Source organism: Tenrec ecaudatus, chromosome 2, assembly GCF_050624435.1.
Source record: "Tenrec ecaudatus isolate mTenEca1 chromosome 2, mTenEca1.hap1, whole genome shotgun sequence".
Taxonomy (NCBI): Eukaryota; Metazoa; Chordata; class Mammalia; order Afrosoricida; family Tenrecidae; genus Tenrec; species Tenrec ecaudatus.
The window spans coordinates 154,556,265-154,571,658 of NC_134531.1; the positions used below are offsets into that span (position 1 = coordinate 154,556,265).

General features: G+C 43.3%; 1 protein-coding gene across 1 annotated transcript in view; it reads right to left on the bottom strand.

Moving 5' to 3' along the window:
* The window catches only part of PPP2R2B (protein phosphatase 2 regulatory subunit Bbeta), a 342,103-nt gene that overhangs the window by 46,783 nt on the left and 279,926 nt on the right, over positions 1 to 15,394 (bottom strand). The window contains exon 6 of the mRNA XM_075543149.1: positions 9,834 to 9,998. Within this exon, the coding sequence (XP_075399264.1) occupies positions 9,834 to 9,998 (165 nt within the window). The remainder of the gene's footprint in view (positions 1 to 9,833; positions 9,999 to 15,394) is intronic.

Below are 15,394 nucleotides of genomic sequence, written 5' to 3' on the forward strand. Positions count from 1 at the left end.
CCTACAAGACTGAAAAAAAATTAGCGAGCTAGAGACATCATCTGAAATGTTGACATCAAAACAATAAACTACAAGGGGGTAGTTTCAGAATTTCCATGTGCAGTGGAAGTGATAAAGACAGAATAGACTGCTCTAAACTTAAACTTAACCAGCTCACTCAAATGAGGAGGTCACAAAGACTCCATAAACACAAATTTAGCAATAATTAATGAAAGGAAGGAATGCCCATACATAAAAATAAGTCAGTACCCAAAATGTACGAGAAAAAGAAATCATCATCACCATAAAAAAGCACAACTTAATGACAGCATAAGTTCTTACCTATCAAAAATTACACCAAGGGTAAGTGGATTAAATGCATCAGCAAAGAGAGAGGGACAGAATGGATAAGAAACCATGGCCCATTAATATGCTGTCTATAAGAGAAACATCTCAGACGCAAAGAGAAAAACAGTCTAAAAATGAAAGGATCAAAACAAAAAAATCAAACGACATCCACCGACAGTAGAAGTGCCAATATTAATCTCTAATAAAAGATTTTTAAAGGATGAACTAGCAGAAGATATAAGAAAGGGAACGGTACAATGGTAAAATGATCAATCCAACAAGACATAACCATACTAACTATCTACACTCCCAGTGAACGAGTCCCAAAGTATATAAAACACACTTTAACAGCAATGGAAAGAGAAGCTGACAACTCCACAATGATAGTAGGAGACTTCCATACTTATTTTTTCCTTTTCTTTTTTTAATAAATCATTTTATTGGGGCTCTTACCACAATGCACACATCCGTCCATCGTGTCAAGCACATTTGTCCATATGTTGCTATCATTTTTAAAATAAACATTTTTTCTCATACATATTTTTGCATGAAAAACAGAATAGAACACTAAAAGAAGGATAAATATAAATAAACACAAACTCAACAAAGATACAGATCTAAATAACACAATCAGCCAATTTAATCCAGAGGCATAGACAGAGCACTCCACCCTACAACTGCTTAGTAAACATTGTTTTTCAGCCCCTAAAATTTACCCTCCAGAATAGTCCATACATTAAGGCACAAAACAAGCCTCAATAAATGAAAAAAATCTAAACAAAACACCAAAATAATAGCATATTATCAGATAATAGCATAAAGTTAAAAATCAATTAATAGGAAGAATAACAACAAAATTCAAATGGAAAAAGAATGAGACACTACTTAAAAATACTGGATCAGAGAAGAAATAAAAAATGAACTAAAATATTCATAGAACAAGATGAGAATTAAAAGAAAACATACCCAAATCTCTGGGATATTGTCCAGGCAATGCTTATAGGTCAATTTTTAATTACACACACACACACACGAAGAATGGAAAAAACCAATACTTTAACTATACAAGAAAATGGAAAAGTAGCAAAACAAACAAACAAACAAACAAACAGACAAACAACAAAACAACAGTTACCAGACAAAGGAAGTAATAACGATTAGAAAAACTAACCATAGGAGTCGGTTCTTTGAAATGATTAATAAAATTGACAACAAAACCCAAAGTACCATTGAGCCAATTCTGACTCACAGTGACTCCATGGGCCAGAGTAGAAATCCTTTTTTTTGGTTTCTGAGACTGTCAATATTTACAGGAGCAAATAACCTCATTTTTCTCCTATGGAGTGACTAGTTAATTTGAACCACTGACCTTATGATTAGCAGCTCACTACCCCATCAGGGCTCCTTAAAATAGACAAACCACGGGCTAAAATGACAGAGGAATGGAAAAAGGCAAACAGCACAAATAACTGAAATAAAAATAGTAACAGAATACTATGTTCTTCAATAATTTTGACAACTCAGAAGAAATGGACACATTTCCGAAAAGCACTACCTACCTAAAATAGTATGGACTGGAGTAGAAAACATGAATAAACCCATAACAAAAACAAAACCTACTAACGAGCAACAACATAAAAGGCTGATCTGTATAACTTCATTGAGAATTCTATGGAATTCTGACACTAATTCAGGATATAACAAAAGATGAAATTCTACCAAATTTATTTATATAACTCTAATCCCAAAGTTAAGCAAAGAAGCCACTGGAAAAAATCATAAACTAACATTCATCATGAATGTAGATACAAAAATGCTCAACAAAATCTAAGCCAGTGGACTCAAAGGCATGAGACCCCCACTGTCCCCCAGAAAAAATAAGTCGTGACAAGTGGCATTCATACAGGTGTGTGAGTATAGTTCCACATTAGACAAATCAATCAATGTGATCTACCACACAAATAAAACTAAGGAAAAGAATTATACCATCATATCCATCAGTGTAGGAAAGGCATTTGATAAAGCCCAACACTCTTTACTGTGAAAAGCACTCAGGAAAATAGGAAGAGAGTGAACATTTTTTCAATATAATTAAGAAAATATACATAAAACCAATAGCTACCATTATTTTCCATAGAGACTGAAAGCATTCCCCTTGAGAAGGGAGACCAGACAACAGTGTCTTTTTATCACAACCCTTCTTCAATATTTTACTGAAAGTCTTAGCCAGAGTAGTAAGGCAAGAAGGAGAAATAAACGGCAGCTAGACTGATGAAACTCAAACACTAAACTCTCTGCCATCAAGTTGATTGTGACACACAGCCACTGTATAAGATGGGGTTGAACTGCCCCTGTGGGTTTCTGTTGACAGGAGTGGAAAGCCCCATCTTTCTCGTGTAGAGCAGCTGGTGTTTTGAATTGCTGATCTTGAAATCAGCAGCCCAGCCCATAACCACTCTTCCAGGGCTCCTACTAAAATATATGGACTCTTCATAATTTGCCTAAGGAAGTAGTAAAACTACCCCATTTGCAGATTATATGATCCATATACAAAATCCCCTAGATATGCTATACGACAGCTACTTGAACAAATTGAAGGGTTCATCAAAGTAGGTCAACATAAAAGATAAGTTGGATCCTTCTACATTAACATTGAGAGCTCTTTAAAGGAAACAAGGGAAGCAATACCTATCTACAATAGCCACCAAAAAGATGAAAAACAGGAATAAATCAAACCAAGTGTGTACAAGACTTACACAACAAAAATTCCAAATCACAACCTTCATGAATATACCATGAGCATAGACACAAATGATCTACAGCTATAGTACAATTCCAATCCAGATCCCATTAACTCTCTTTAAAAAGATGGAAAAACTATTCATCAATCTTAGATGGAAAGAAAAAAACTCAGGTAAACAAAAACCTGAAGAAGAAGAAGAATGAAGGACAAACACTCCCAGATCTTCAAAACCTAGTTTACATCCATGGTAGTGAGAACATCCCTGTACTCATACAAATGACAGACTCAGAGACCAATGGAACAGAATTGAAAACCCTGGCTGAATCGCTCCTTCTCTGAGGTGATCTAAACTTGTCTACAGATGGGCTCTGGGCTCCACTCTGAACCCTCTCCTTCTCATGGATATAATTGCTTGTTTTTGATCTTCTGATCCCTGATCTCACTGACACCTCATGATCACACAGACTGGTGTGCTTCTTCCATTTGGGCTTTGTTTCTTCCCTGCTAGATGGTCACTTGTTTATCTTCAAGCCCTTAAGACCCCAGGCACTATATCTTTTGATAGTCTGGCACCATCTGCTTTCTTCACATTTGCTTATGCACCCATTATGTCTTCAGCAATCATGTCAGGAAGGTGAGCATCACAGTGCCAGGATATTAGAATAAAGTGTTCTTGTGTCGAGGGAAGACTTCAGTAGAGGCCCAAAATCCATCTGCTACCTTAATAATTTCACATATAAATCTATGCACTTAAATCAATACCCCATCCTTATACATTAATATATGTACATACTTATATCTATACCTCTATGTAGCATTTTCCTGCTAGTTTTTTCATCTGTTTTCTTTTACTTTCCTCTGCCCCACTATCATGTTCACCCTTCATTCAGCTCTCAGTAATTCCTCATGATTACATTACAATTGATCAAACCCCAGCACACATTCTACACTGTCCTCACCACTGATTTTAGATCCCTTGTTGTTCCCTTGTCCCCGAGTTTGTTGACCTCCCACGCCCTTTCCCCTATATCCTCCTCTCCTATGTCCCCCTCCTCTCTGTCCATCTCCTCAAACCATTGGTCCTTTTGCTTTCTCCTTGGTAGTGTTTATCCAGCCTATCTTATATAGACATATAAAAGTAAAAATAAAAAAAATAACAAGGGGGGAAAATTAAAAGCCTATAAATAGTTCCAGATCTATCAGCTGACTTTTATGAATGTCTTCCAACCAGTCTGATGAGGTGCCAAGTACGGCCCCTAGGTCAGAAGTCTATTTTGGAGATTCCTTGGGAACTCTGTGATTTTGCGCCCCTCACTGCTGTGTGGTGCTCCCTTCCTGGTTCGCCTCACTGTTGGGGGATCAGACGAGACATACTTCCTGCACTGTTTCTCCAGTGTTGTCTCCCTTAGTGCTTTGGGCCAATGAGGAGATGTCATGCCTCATGTTGGGGCAGGCCCCACGGTCCTCTCTGTGCACTGGCTGTGCTGAGCAGGGATGTCATCCTTAAGGCTTGAAGGACCAGGGTGAGATTCTCTCTCTCCTCCTTCTCCTCTCTTCTCCACCCCCCGACCCCTTCTCTCTCCCTCTCCTCTTCATTTGCTCCCGTGTAGTCAGGATAAACTGGCCACTCTCCCTAGCCTGTATCTTCAGTGCTGTCCTCTGTACTACATTCTCCTAGGGAAGGGGTCAGGATAGCTTGAATTGGGGCCAGCCCTGCAAAAGACTAGACTTCTTTACGAGTGTGGAAAGTCTTGTCTTTCTCCCATGGAGCACTTGGTGATTTGAACTGTTGACCTTGTGGTTAGCAGGCAAGTGTTACCCCACTCCACCACCAGTGTTCCTCATAGCTTAGGCCAGGTTATACCTTAATCAGCAAAGTGATATCTTTGCTCTTCAACATTTGGGAGAGGTCTTTTGTGTAGCATATTTGCCCAATTTGACATGTTGTTTGATTTATTGACTGCTGCTCCCTTGAACATTAATTGTGAATCTAAGCAAAATTAAATCCTTGGCATCCTTAATATTTGTCTCTATCATAATATTGTTTATTATCCAGTTGTGAGGATTTTCATTTTCTTTATATTGAGTTGAAAACCATATCATGTGACCCAGAAATTCCACTACTATTTATATCGCCAAGGGAAGTAAGAGTCTACACATCTACACCTACATCCAAATGCACTTCCATGTTTTCTGCAGCTTTATTCCAATAGCAAAAAGATGGGGAAAACCCTAAGTGCCCATCAATGGATGAATGGACGAACAAACTTTGGTACATATGCACCATGTAATAATATGCAACTCTGAAAACATTCCAAACTCATTGTCATGAAGGTGATTCTGATCATAGTAAGGGAGGACAGGGTAGATTTGACCTTATGGCACTTTGGGTTTCCAAGAGAGTATGTCTGTACCCTCCTCCCTCCCTTTGAGCAGCTCGTGTTCTTTGCCTTGCGGTTCCCAGTCCCAGGGGTAACCCACACGCCACCAGGGCTCCTGGACAACAGCAGAGGAGGACGATGCAACGGGAACATCTCGCAGCATGAGCGACTCTAGAAGTCATTCTTGCTGACTAAAATAAGTGATCACCAAAGGACAAACGGTCAACACGATTCCACTGCACGTCCCCGCACAATTCTTCACAGAAATGGAAAACGAATGGCCAACTTCATATGGAAAGGAAATAAAACCTCCCCCTAACTACCATGATCCGAATTCTACCTTGCAGGGCTGGATAGGACAGAGGCTGTACACTGGTACATATGAGGGCTGGAGGTACAGGGAATCCAGGGTGGATGATACCTTCAGGACCAAGGGTGTGAGGGACGATGCTGGGAGAGTGGAGGGTGAGTGGGTTGGAAAGGGGGAACTGATTACAAGGAGCCACATGTGACCTCTTCCCTGGGAGAGGGACAGCAGAGAAGGGGGGAAGGGAGACCCCAAATAGGGCAAGATATGACAAAACAACGATGTATAAATTACCAAGGGCACATGAGGGAGGGGGAAAAGGGGAGGGGGGGGAAAGAGGACCTGATGCAAGGGGCTTAAGTGGAGAGCAAATGCCTTGAGAATGATTGGGGCAGGGAATGTATGGATGTGCTTTATACAATTGATGTATGTATATGTGTGGATGGTGATGGGAGTTGTATGAGTCCCCGATAAAATGTAAAAAAAGAAAAGAGGAGAAAAAAATGATTAGGGCAAAGACTGTACAGATGTGCTTTATACAATTGATGTATGTATATGTATGAACTGTGATGGGAATTGTATGAGCCCCAATAAATTGTTTAAAAAAAAAAGAAAGGAAATAAAACCTGGTTAACCAAAACACTGTTAACAATAAGTAGGAGGTCTTTTATCTTGGATCTCAAAATTGATTACCCGGTCATGGGAACCAAAACAGCTTGGTATTGATACAATGATAAACATGTAGACCAATGAATTAGAGCAGAGAACCCAGAAATATAACCAAGCACCTACAGACTTTTTGATAAATGACTAGAAGAAAATCTGTAATTCGATAGGAAACATGTATTAACTTGGGCAAAGAAATGCTTTCTATAATATGGGAGAGGTCACAGAACATGAGCAAGGGAAAAGGAGGCACTGGGAAGCGTGGAACGGAACAACAGTAAACACTATCATATATACAGTCCTGAAGTAACTATAATAACAAGCAACAATTGCCAAGTAATACATAGGTAGATATGTAAGCTGGACAGGTGTCAGAGGGTATGTGGAGTATACCAGTGAACTTACATATGCTTGGTAGAAGAGAGTTCTCCATATGCATTTGTATGTGAAACAAATGTACTCGGAGGTACAACAGTTGTATGCACTAGAACGAGATCTTAATAGAGCAATCTTTAAAGAATAAACCAGAAGCACTCACACTTCCTGATCTCAGACATAAAGACCAATGTAAGAAAACTGAATCTGTAGGTAAAACTATGTACTTACAGTCAGTGGGTTTTTTGATAAGGATGCTGTATCCATCCAGTGGATACAGGATAATCTCTTTAATGAATTATGCTGGGGTGCCTACATCTGTCTACACATACCAAATAATGAGCATGGATTCATATCTTATACTTTATACAAAAACTCAAAATGAATCAAAGCCCCCAATGTCCGAACAAAAGTCATAAACGTTTAAAAACAAAACATAGAAGTAATGTTCTAGACCTGGTTTTAAACAATAATTCTTAGCTGTTCCACTAAAAGTACAAGCCACCAGAGACAACATGCCATCTATGGGGCATCACCCAAGTGAAAACAACGAAAAAAAGAAAACTTGGTTCACTGAAAGATTTTATCAAAAATGCAAGATGACAATTTACAGAGTTAGAGGACATTTTTGGGAACCACATGTATCTGAAAAGGATTTAATATGTAAAATATGTTTTAAAATTCCCACAACTTAAACAAAACAAAAGTGGGCAAAAGATTCGACCATGTTTTTCACCAAAGACTAAATATTAATGACCCACAAGCCTGTGCAAACATGCTCAATATCATTAGTGGTTAAATAAAATCAAACCAAACCAATTGCTGCTAGTTGGCTTCTATGCATAGAAGTCTCAGTGTCTCTGCAGAACCCCACCACGTGGGCTCACAATGGTCACGAGCCTTTGGACTCGCATTACCCCTCTTCTGAGACCCTTTGGGGTGAATATGAACTGACGGCTGTTTCATTGGTACCTGAGCTCTTAACTGCCCAGAGACTCATTCCCAAAACCGAACTCACGGCCACGGGATGATTCTGATACATGGCAACCCTATAGGACAGGGTGGAACTGCCCCTGTGGGCTTTTTAACGGGAGTGGAAAGCGCCGTCTTTCTCCCAGGGACTCCTGAGCCATTTAAACCAATGAATCAATTCCGACTCATAGTGACCCTAGATTAGCCTTTTAAACTCTAAATCTCATCACCATCAAGTTGATACATAGTAAAATTTAAAAAAATTAAAAATAAAATTGCAAAATTAAAATAGAATCCATAACTACATGAATTTGTGGTATCCTATTAAAAAAAAAGGAGGCTATACTGGCTGCTGGAGAGGGGGAGAGATGGTCCACCTCCGGAAAGGCAGATGAGGGCTCTGATAGACAAGGCGCACATGCACCCACTGGACAGCAGAAAACTAGTTGCCTGAGTGGGACTACTGGCTGACCTCCGACGTGGCAGTGAGGAGAGTGAGAAAGTGATATAGCCCCGTTTTAGTGTCGGTTGACCCACCTTCCATGGCCAGGGGCCACCAGAGTCTGGGTGAGGCTGGCAGGGAGGTGTGTGTGTGTGGGGGGGTAGCATCCATGTCATTTGGAAGATGTAAATCAAAACAACAATGAGACATCACTCTGTAGCTACTAACATGACTATGATTAAAGACCAAAGCAAATGAAATCACACCAAAACAAGACGACACAGAAAACAACAGCGACTGGCAAGGGGGCAGAAAAATTAGTATCCAATCTGTTGCCACTGGGAGTGTAAAATAAATAGTTGAAACACTGGGAAAAGTTTGGTGGTTTCTTCAAAAGTTCAACATAGAATCACCGCAGGATACAACAATTCCATTTCTAGGTTTTGACCCCAGGGAGCTGGAAACAGGAGTGCGAACAAATCTTTGCCTGCCAATGTTCATGGCAGCACTGTTTAGCATAGCCAGAAGGTAGGGACAGCCTACGTATTTATCAACAGATTCATGCGTAGGTAAAATCTAGTACAAACACACAATGGAGTATTATTCAGCCACAAAGAAAAATAAAGTCATGATACATGGTGTAACATGGATGAATCTTGAAAAAGCATTCTTTTCAGTGAAATCACTCACTCACAAAAGGACAAATGTAGGGTGCTTCCACTGATAAATATTGAGGGCAGAGACCAAAGTTTATTGGTGGCTAAGGGGGGAGTAGAAAGGAAGAGGGGCTCATTGTGTAGGAGACAGGTAGCTGCTGTTACAGGTGATCAGAGTGTTTGGAAATAGAGACTGGTAAAGCAACACGATAAACATAATGGAGCCCACTGACTTGAACACGTGAAAATCACTGAAAAAGTAAACCGTTGGTTATTTAGATATTTACCACAAAAATTAAAATAAAGTTTAAAAGCGGGAAAACAAAGACCACACAAAGATCGAACTTGTGCCTGACCTGAAAGCAGCTTAGGGAGGCTGCATTTTGCCCCAATCCCTTTCATCTGATCCTTGCAGGGTACTCTGTCGGCCCGCCAGGACTTGGAGCACACTGGATCCACAGCTGCAGCCACTGAGAAGCCACGGAACTCTTCTCCCGCCTGCACTGTCCATTCCCCACTTTCCACAACAGCCCCAGCACGTCCTGCTAACGAGGCTGCCAGGAGATGCTCACCTCCATGCCCACCTCTCCTTTCCCCAGCATTGCCCTCGTCCAGGTCACCCCATCTCTTGCTTAGATGTAGCACCTGCCTCTTGAATGCCCTCCGCTTCCCCCCCACCCCCACCCAGTCACCGGAGCGATCTTAACATGTAGCTTGGATTGCACCATACTGTTATTTAACCCTTTCACAGACCGGCATCTGGTCTCATGTCCCAAGCAAATGCTTGTGGAATTCCAAGTGAGGTTTCCTCTTTCGGAAATGCTAAACACTGAGCCGAGACTCTCCCACAGGGAAGGCGTGCCACCCCTCCTAGGAGGCTTCCTTCCTCTGGCCTGCCAGAGGCCAGGGGCCTGTTGCCCAGTCCCCCCACCCCCACCCCCATTGACCCTGGATAGCTACTCACATTTGGTGTGCCTGTCACACAGGGCTGACGCCCTCATGTCACACAGCCGGATTGTCCCTTTGCTGCTGCTGTACACAAAGGTGTTGCAGTGATGTGGGTGAAACTCAGCTGCTGTGATCACCTCCGTGAGCTCCTCCATATTGGCCGGCTTGATGTCGACGATATCTGGCACAGACGAGTCAAGGAGGGGACTGGGAGGGCAGGAAGAAGCGGCTGCGGGTGACAAGTCCCCACCCTACCTTACCACTGTATAATGTGTCAGCCTTTCCTGCACACCTGGCGGGTCCTTGTGACAACGCAGGGATTACTCATCTGGAGCAGGTGAGAGGGGGAATTTCAGGAAACAGCCCACTCTTACCCAGTGGTCTAAGGTAGGGTCATAACTCAGGTCTCTCTGACTCCCATCAGTGTTTTATCCTCCACAACATGAAGACAACGTCCTATTCACCAGCATGGTCACCTGCTCGTGCAATCGTGCTAAAATGGACCAAGTGCAGAGACTTGCATTCTCCATTGTATAATAGTGATTAAGGAACTAGTCCCATTGCAGCCAAGTCAGTCAACTTCTATGGATCCTGAACTGACTCCTGGTGTGATGAGTGATGTCCACAATAGACTCCAAATCTACAAATTCCATGAGCTCTCTGAGACCATCTTTCATAATAGTGTTGCTGATACTCATAACAGTTGCTCCTATTTGCTGAGCATTTATGAAATGCCGAGCACGGTGCTAAGCATAGTAGGCACTTTATCGCATTTACCCTTTTCAACGACTGTCATCAACGGGTGTCCCCACTTTTCAGGGGTGAGTAGAAGCTTAGCGGACCCAAAGCAGACTGCCTGAAAACACAAGGCTAATGAGCGCCAGCACTAGGCTTTGATCCCAAGGACACAATCTGTATTGTTTATGTAGAATGTACCTTAAGATAGACAGGCCCGCCCATCTGCCTACATTGGGGTCCACTTAGTTCCTGTGTGGGAGTGGACGTTCCAGGCGAAGCAGTCGGACCGTGGTGACCTTGAAAGTGCTGTGGACTGCCAGAAGAACAAGCAAAGCTCTCGGGAAGAAGTACAGTCGGAATTCTCCTTCGAAGTGAGAATGGCAGGGGTTTGTGTGACGTACTGTGGACGCGCTGTCAGGAGAGACCTACCACTTGAATGTTCCTGGGGCATACTGTGGTGGCTTGTGTGTTGCTGGGTTGCTGAAAGCTGGGTCACTGGCTTTTCAAATATCATCAGGGTCACCCAAAGGGATCCGTTTTCTGTGGCGTGTCCAGACCGAGAACAGACCACTGAGAAGGGGGCGGCTGTCCACTTCAGAAGAATTAGCCACTGAAAACCGATGAACAGAATCGAATACCCTCTGGTAGCATCAAAAGTTTGTCAGCTACTAAAAACCCAATGAATAGAAGCAGAACATTGTCAGAGGTAGTGCCAAAGGTGTCACTTATTAACTTCCAACCACTTCTTAACAACCTGCACTATGCAGATGACACAACCTTGCTTGCGGAAAGTGAGGAGGACTTGAAGCCCTTGCTGAGGAAGATGAAGGACAGAAGCCTTCAAGATGAAGGACAGGAGCCTTCAAGATGAAGGACAGGAGCCTTCAGTGTGATTGCAACTCAGTGTGAAGAAGACCCAAATCTTCACAGCTAGACCAATAGGTTACATTTATTGTGCATGGAATTAAATGTATAATGCACATGTATAATAATTAAAGCAAAAACATTTGTGTGTGCAAGTGTTTAAGTTCTACATTTACAAAAGGCTGCACAAAACCGACCAGCATAAACTCTCACACATGCTCCGATTGGATGAGGATGGGTAAAACCTTCTATACGGTTCACTAAGTAGCACAGCCCCCTTTTTAAGAGGTTAGAGGGGGAGGGAAGGAGGGGACAAAAGAGCTGATACCAAGGGCTCAAGTAGAAAGCAAATGTTTGGAAATGATGATGGCAACATATGTACAAATGTGCTTGACACAATTGATGGATGGATTGTTTAAGAGCTATAAGAGCCCCGGTCAAATGATTAAAATAAAAAAAGTCATTAAAAAACAAAAGTTTAGAGGGGTATACGCTCATGCATAGATACATTTGTTCCCAGCAGCACTAACACTGCGGCCCTCTACACTCGAACACCGCCCAAGCTCCTGCTGCACCGATTCTCTCAAGCCACTGGTTGCAGCAAGGGCTTCGTTATTTGTCAGGCCCTCATTTACCTTCACTTTCTCTAGCAACCCTGTTGGGTTCAGTCTAACATTCGCTCGAGATTGAGCTAGGTTTACAATTTATTACAACTTCCCCACTAAATCCAGATGCAAATATTACTCAGGTCTCCAGGGTACGTGAGTCCCCTGGATTCACAAAGTACCACCTTTCAACTCAACAGCTGTTGGGGTTAAGCACATTATTGCAGTTAGCACCACACACTGGGGAGCAAGGGCCGGTGCCAGAGGAGGCGGTTCCAGCTGAGCTCTGCGGTCCTCCTCAGCCCCCACTCATGCCCCCGCCGGGCCGGCCTCGTGTGGGGTACACAGGGGTGAGTGTGCAGCTGCTGTCAGATTCCATCACCCCCCAGGAGGAGTCTTCACTTCCTCCTGTGCCAGGGAGCATGCTTCTATTTTCCCAAAATAGAGAAAGAAAATCTGGTGTCAGTTTTCTCAACCTCTACCAGTACAGCTTTAAAAACAATCTGAATTGGAAGGGGTTTTCTGTGTGTGGGAGGAAGAGGTGCTATGTATACAGCTATTTCTTCCCTACCTAAAAATAAAGCCCCCAAATCAGAATGTGTAAAAACGAGGTGCCGAAACATAACTGTGAACCCAGGAACACCCCCACCATCAAGAATGCCACTGCGTGGAGATAGACCCATTGAATCTGCTTAGGGCTGCTGCTTCTAGATCTTTCCACACCCATCCAGCCAATCCTTCCAGATCGCTAAGCCTGTCCTCATCACCATTCAACCGCAAGCCACTGCTTCCTCACCCCTCCAAGTGTTTGTCTCCTTGTTGGCTAGGTTGCTTGTTTGGGTCTGAGTTTCTGTGGGGGTCTGGGTGATCAGCCACATTTTAAACTCTGTTTTTCATAATCTTGAGGGTGAGGATGAAGAAGAGGATACCAATGACCAGGTGATGACGGTAATCAAGTCCCATGCTTCCCTCGTATGAAGTGCTTTATACATATAATCCCATTTGACCCTCATGACAGTCTTATGAGGTTGGAACGACTTTAATTTCTCCCCCGCTCTAGCTGAGGAAACCGAGGAGGGCAGTGAGGTACATTACTTAAGGTCATCTGCTGAGAAGGGGCCAGGGTTGGGATTTGAACCCATGAGCGCCCAATGTCACACCTTGCGCTCTTTATGCTCTCTGCCTCTGCTCAGGAACGACTTGTTAGCAACCATCTTCTCTGAATGTGGTCGTCTGACTTTCTTGACACTAACAGCAGTAGACAAGTGGCTGCAGGGTCAATTCTGACCCATGGACACTCCATGTGTACAGTGCAAGAAGTGTGTCCCGTGAGGTTTTCCACGGTTGATTTTCTCCAAAGCACAGGCAAGACCTCGGGAATATGGTGGGTTCGGTTCTTGAGCACCGCCATAGAGCACACATCACAATAAAGTGATGCATACAATGTGTTTGGTTTCTCAGTTCGTGTAAAAGGTATGTTTATGTTATATTGTAGTCTATTATGTGTGTCTTAGCATGATATAAAAGTCTGACAGGCTGTGGGAATTAGTAAAATGTGACAAAGAGACTCGACATAAGCACAAGCCATTGGGAACATGCTGCTGACAGACTTGGTTGATGCAGGGTTGCAGCGAACCTTGACATGATAAGGAATGTCGCACGTGTGGTGGTCTAAAGCGAGGTGCAATCAAACAAGGCAAGCCTGTCGACTGCCACGACTTTCCCCAAGGTGTCTCTGGGTGGATCTGAACCCCTAACCTCTTGGCGAGTAGCCCAGTGCTTGAGTTGTGCATTCACCATTTGCACCACCCAGAAACCCCGATTCAGGTTTACCAGAGAGGGTAGCTCTATCCCTTCTGCTTCAATTCTTTAGTTCGCCTGTCACTTTGGTTACTACCTAGTTCTGAACCACAGTTTGGGATGTGGCATCTGACCCAAGCTGTTTGTGTCCTGTGATGTAATGAACGTTTGGGATCAGAAGAGGGGACAGAAACCTGACAAAAGAGTTTTTTTGGATTGTTACCTGAGCAGGGATTTGCTGAGTTCCAAAAATATTCAGGAGAAGCAAGCTGGTTGCCAAAAATAAGCAATGGCTTGTGGGGAAGACAGGCGAGGGCAGTGCACACCTGCAACATCCAGGCACCCAGCCCTGTTCTCTCACCCTGTTCTACGGGGCTCCTCCGCAGATGTGGCTTTGCCCTTCATGTGGGGCGGGAAGGAGAAAGACGAGCAGTGCTAAGCTCCCTGCATTCTCGTGAACATGGAATGATGCACGTTGACAGTCAATTTTCTCTTCCCCGTCCTTTCGAGCTCTCTATCCCAATTATTTCCCTGTTGTCTCAAAGAACTAAACGGCAAAAGCAAAACATCGCATTTGATCTACGGCCCATATCCAGTGCAGACAGCCAACAGATTGCTATGAAATTAACCCCGGGGCTTGACAGATCTGTTCTTTCTGACCCCAACTGCTTATGGCATCCCTTATTAATGCTGAGCCCAGGCAAATTACCTCTGCTAACAAAAGGGGTTAATCTGGTTCTCTGCTGGGACTCTGGAGGCAGCTCTGAGGCCAGGAGGGGGCATAGGCAGCTTGGCAGCTGAGCTCCATGCTAGAAAGACAGAAGGAAGGTGAGGGCACCACTGTGCCAGGCAGTGGCCTAAGGCATCATTTAAAATAATAATTGAAGACACTGGGAGGTCACCCCTTAAGGGATCTGCTGCAAACCAATCAGAAGCTAGCGCTGTACAGGTTCTCAGCGGTGGGGCGAGGGAACAGAGAATTATGGCGGGATGGCAAGAGGCAGCAAGGGAGCGCGGGAGATACCATTCTCTCCCCCCCCCCCAGTTGGAGAAGAGTCTTCTGTACAAACTGCCTGATGTCCCAAAAGGAAAAGAGCAACCAGAACCTGGTACGCAGAAAGAGCAAAGACATATGGGAATTGTGACCGAGCTCATTCGATCAGAGAGCAAATGTACACGGAGTTCTACAACATGTGGAAACATCTCTACACAAAGCCTCATCTACCACACGGTCATACCATCTTTTAAAAGAAAGACTCTGAAGATACCACGCGCTTTGAAGATAAAAGGGCAAGCATCAAAGTGTTAGTGATAGTTCTGTCTGGTTGGTAGGTCTACGTATATTTTATTCAATTTCTCCATTAAAAAATGAAGCTATAGTATTTTTGAAATCTCCTCAGGAGAAAGACAGAGTTTTCTCTTCCTGTAAACAGTTATAGTTTATCAAACCCACAGGGACGGTTCTGCCCTGTCCTGTGGGGTCACTATGCGTCAGCATCGACTCCACTGTGGTGGGTTTGTGTATTTTAGAATGGGCAAAGGCCGCGGGAATTTTCTATATTTATGCAGC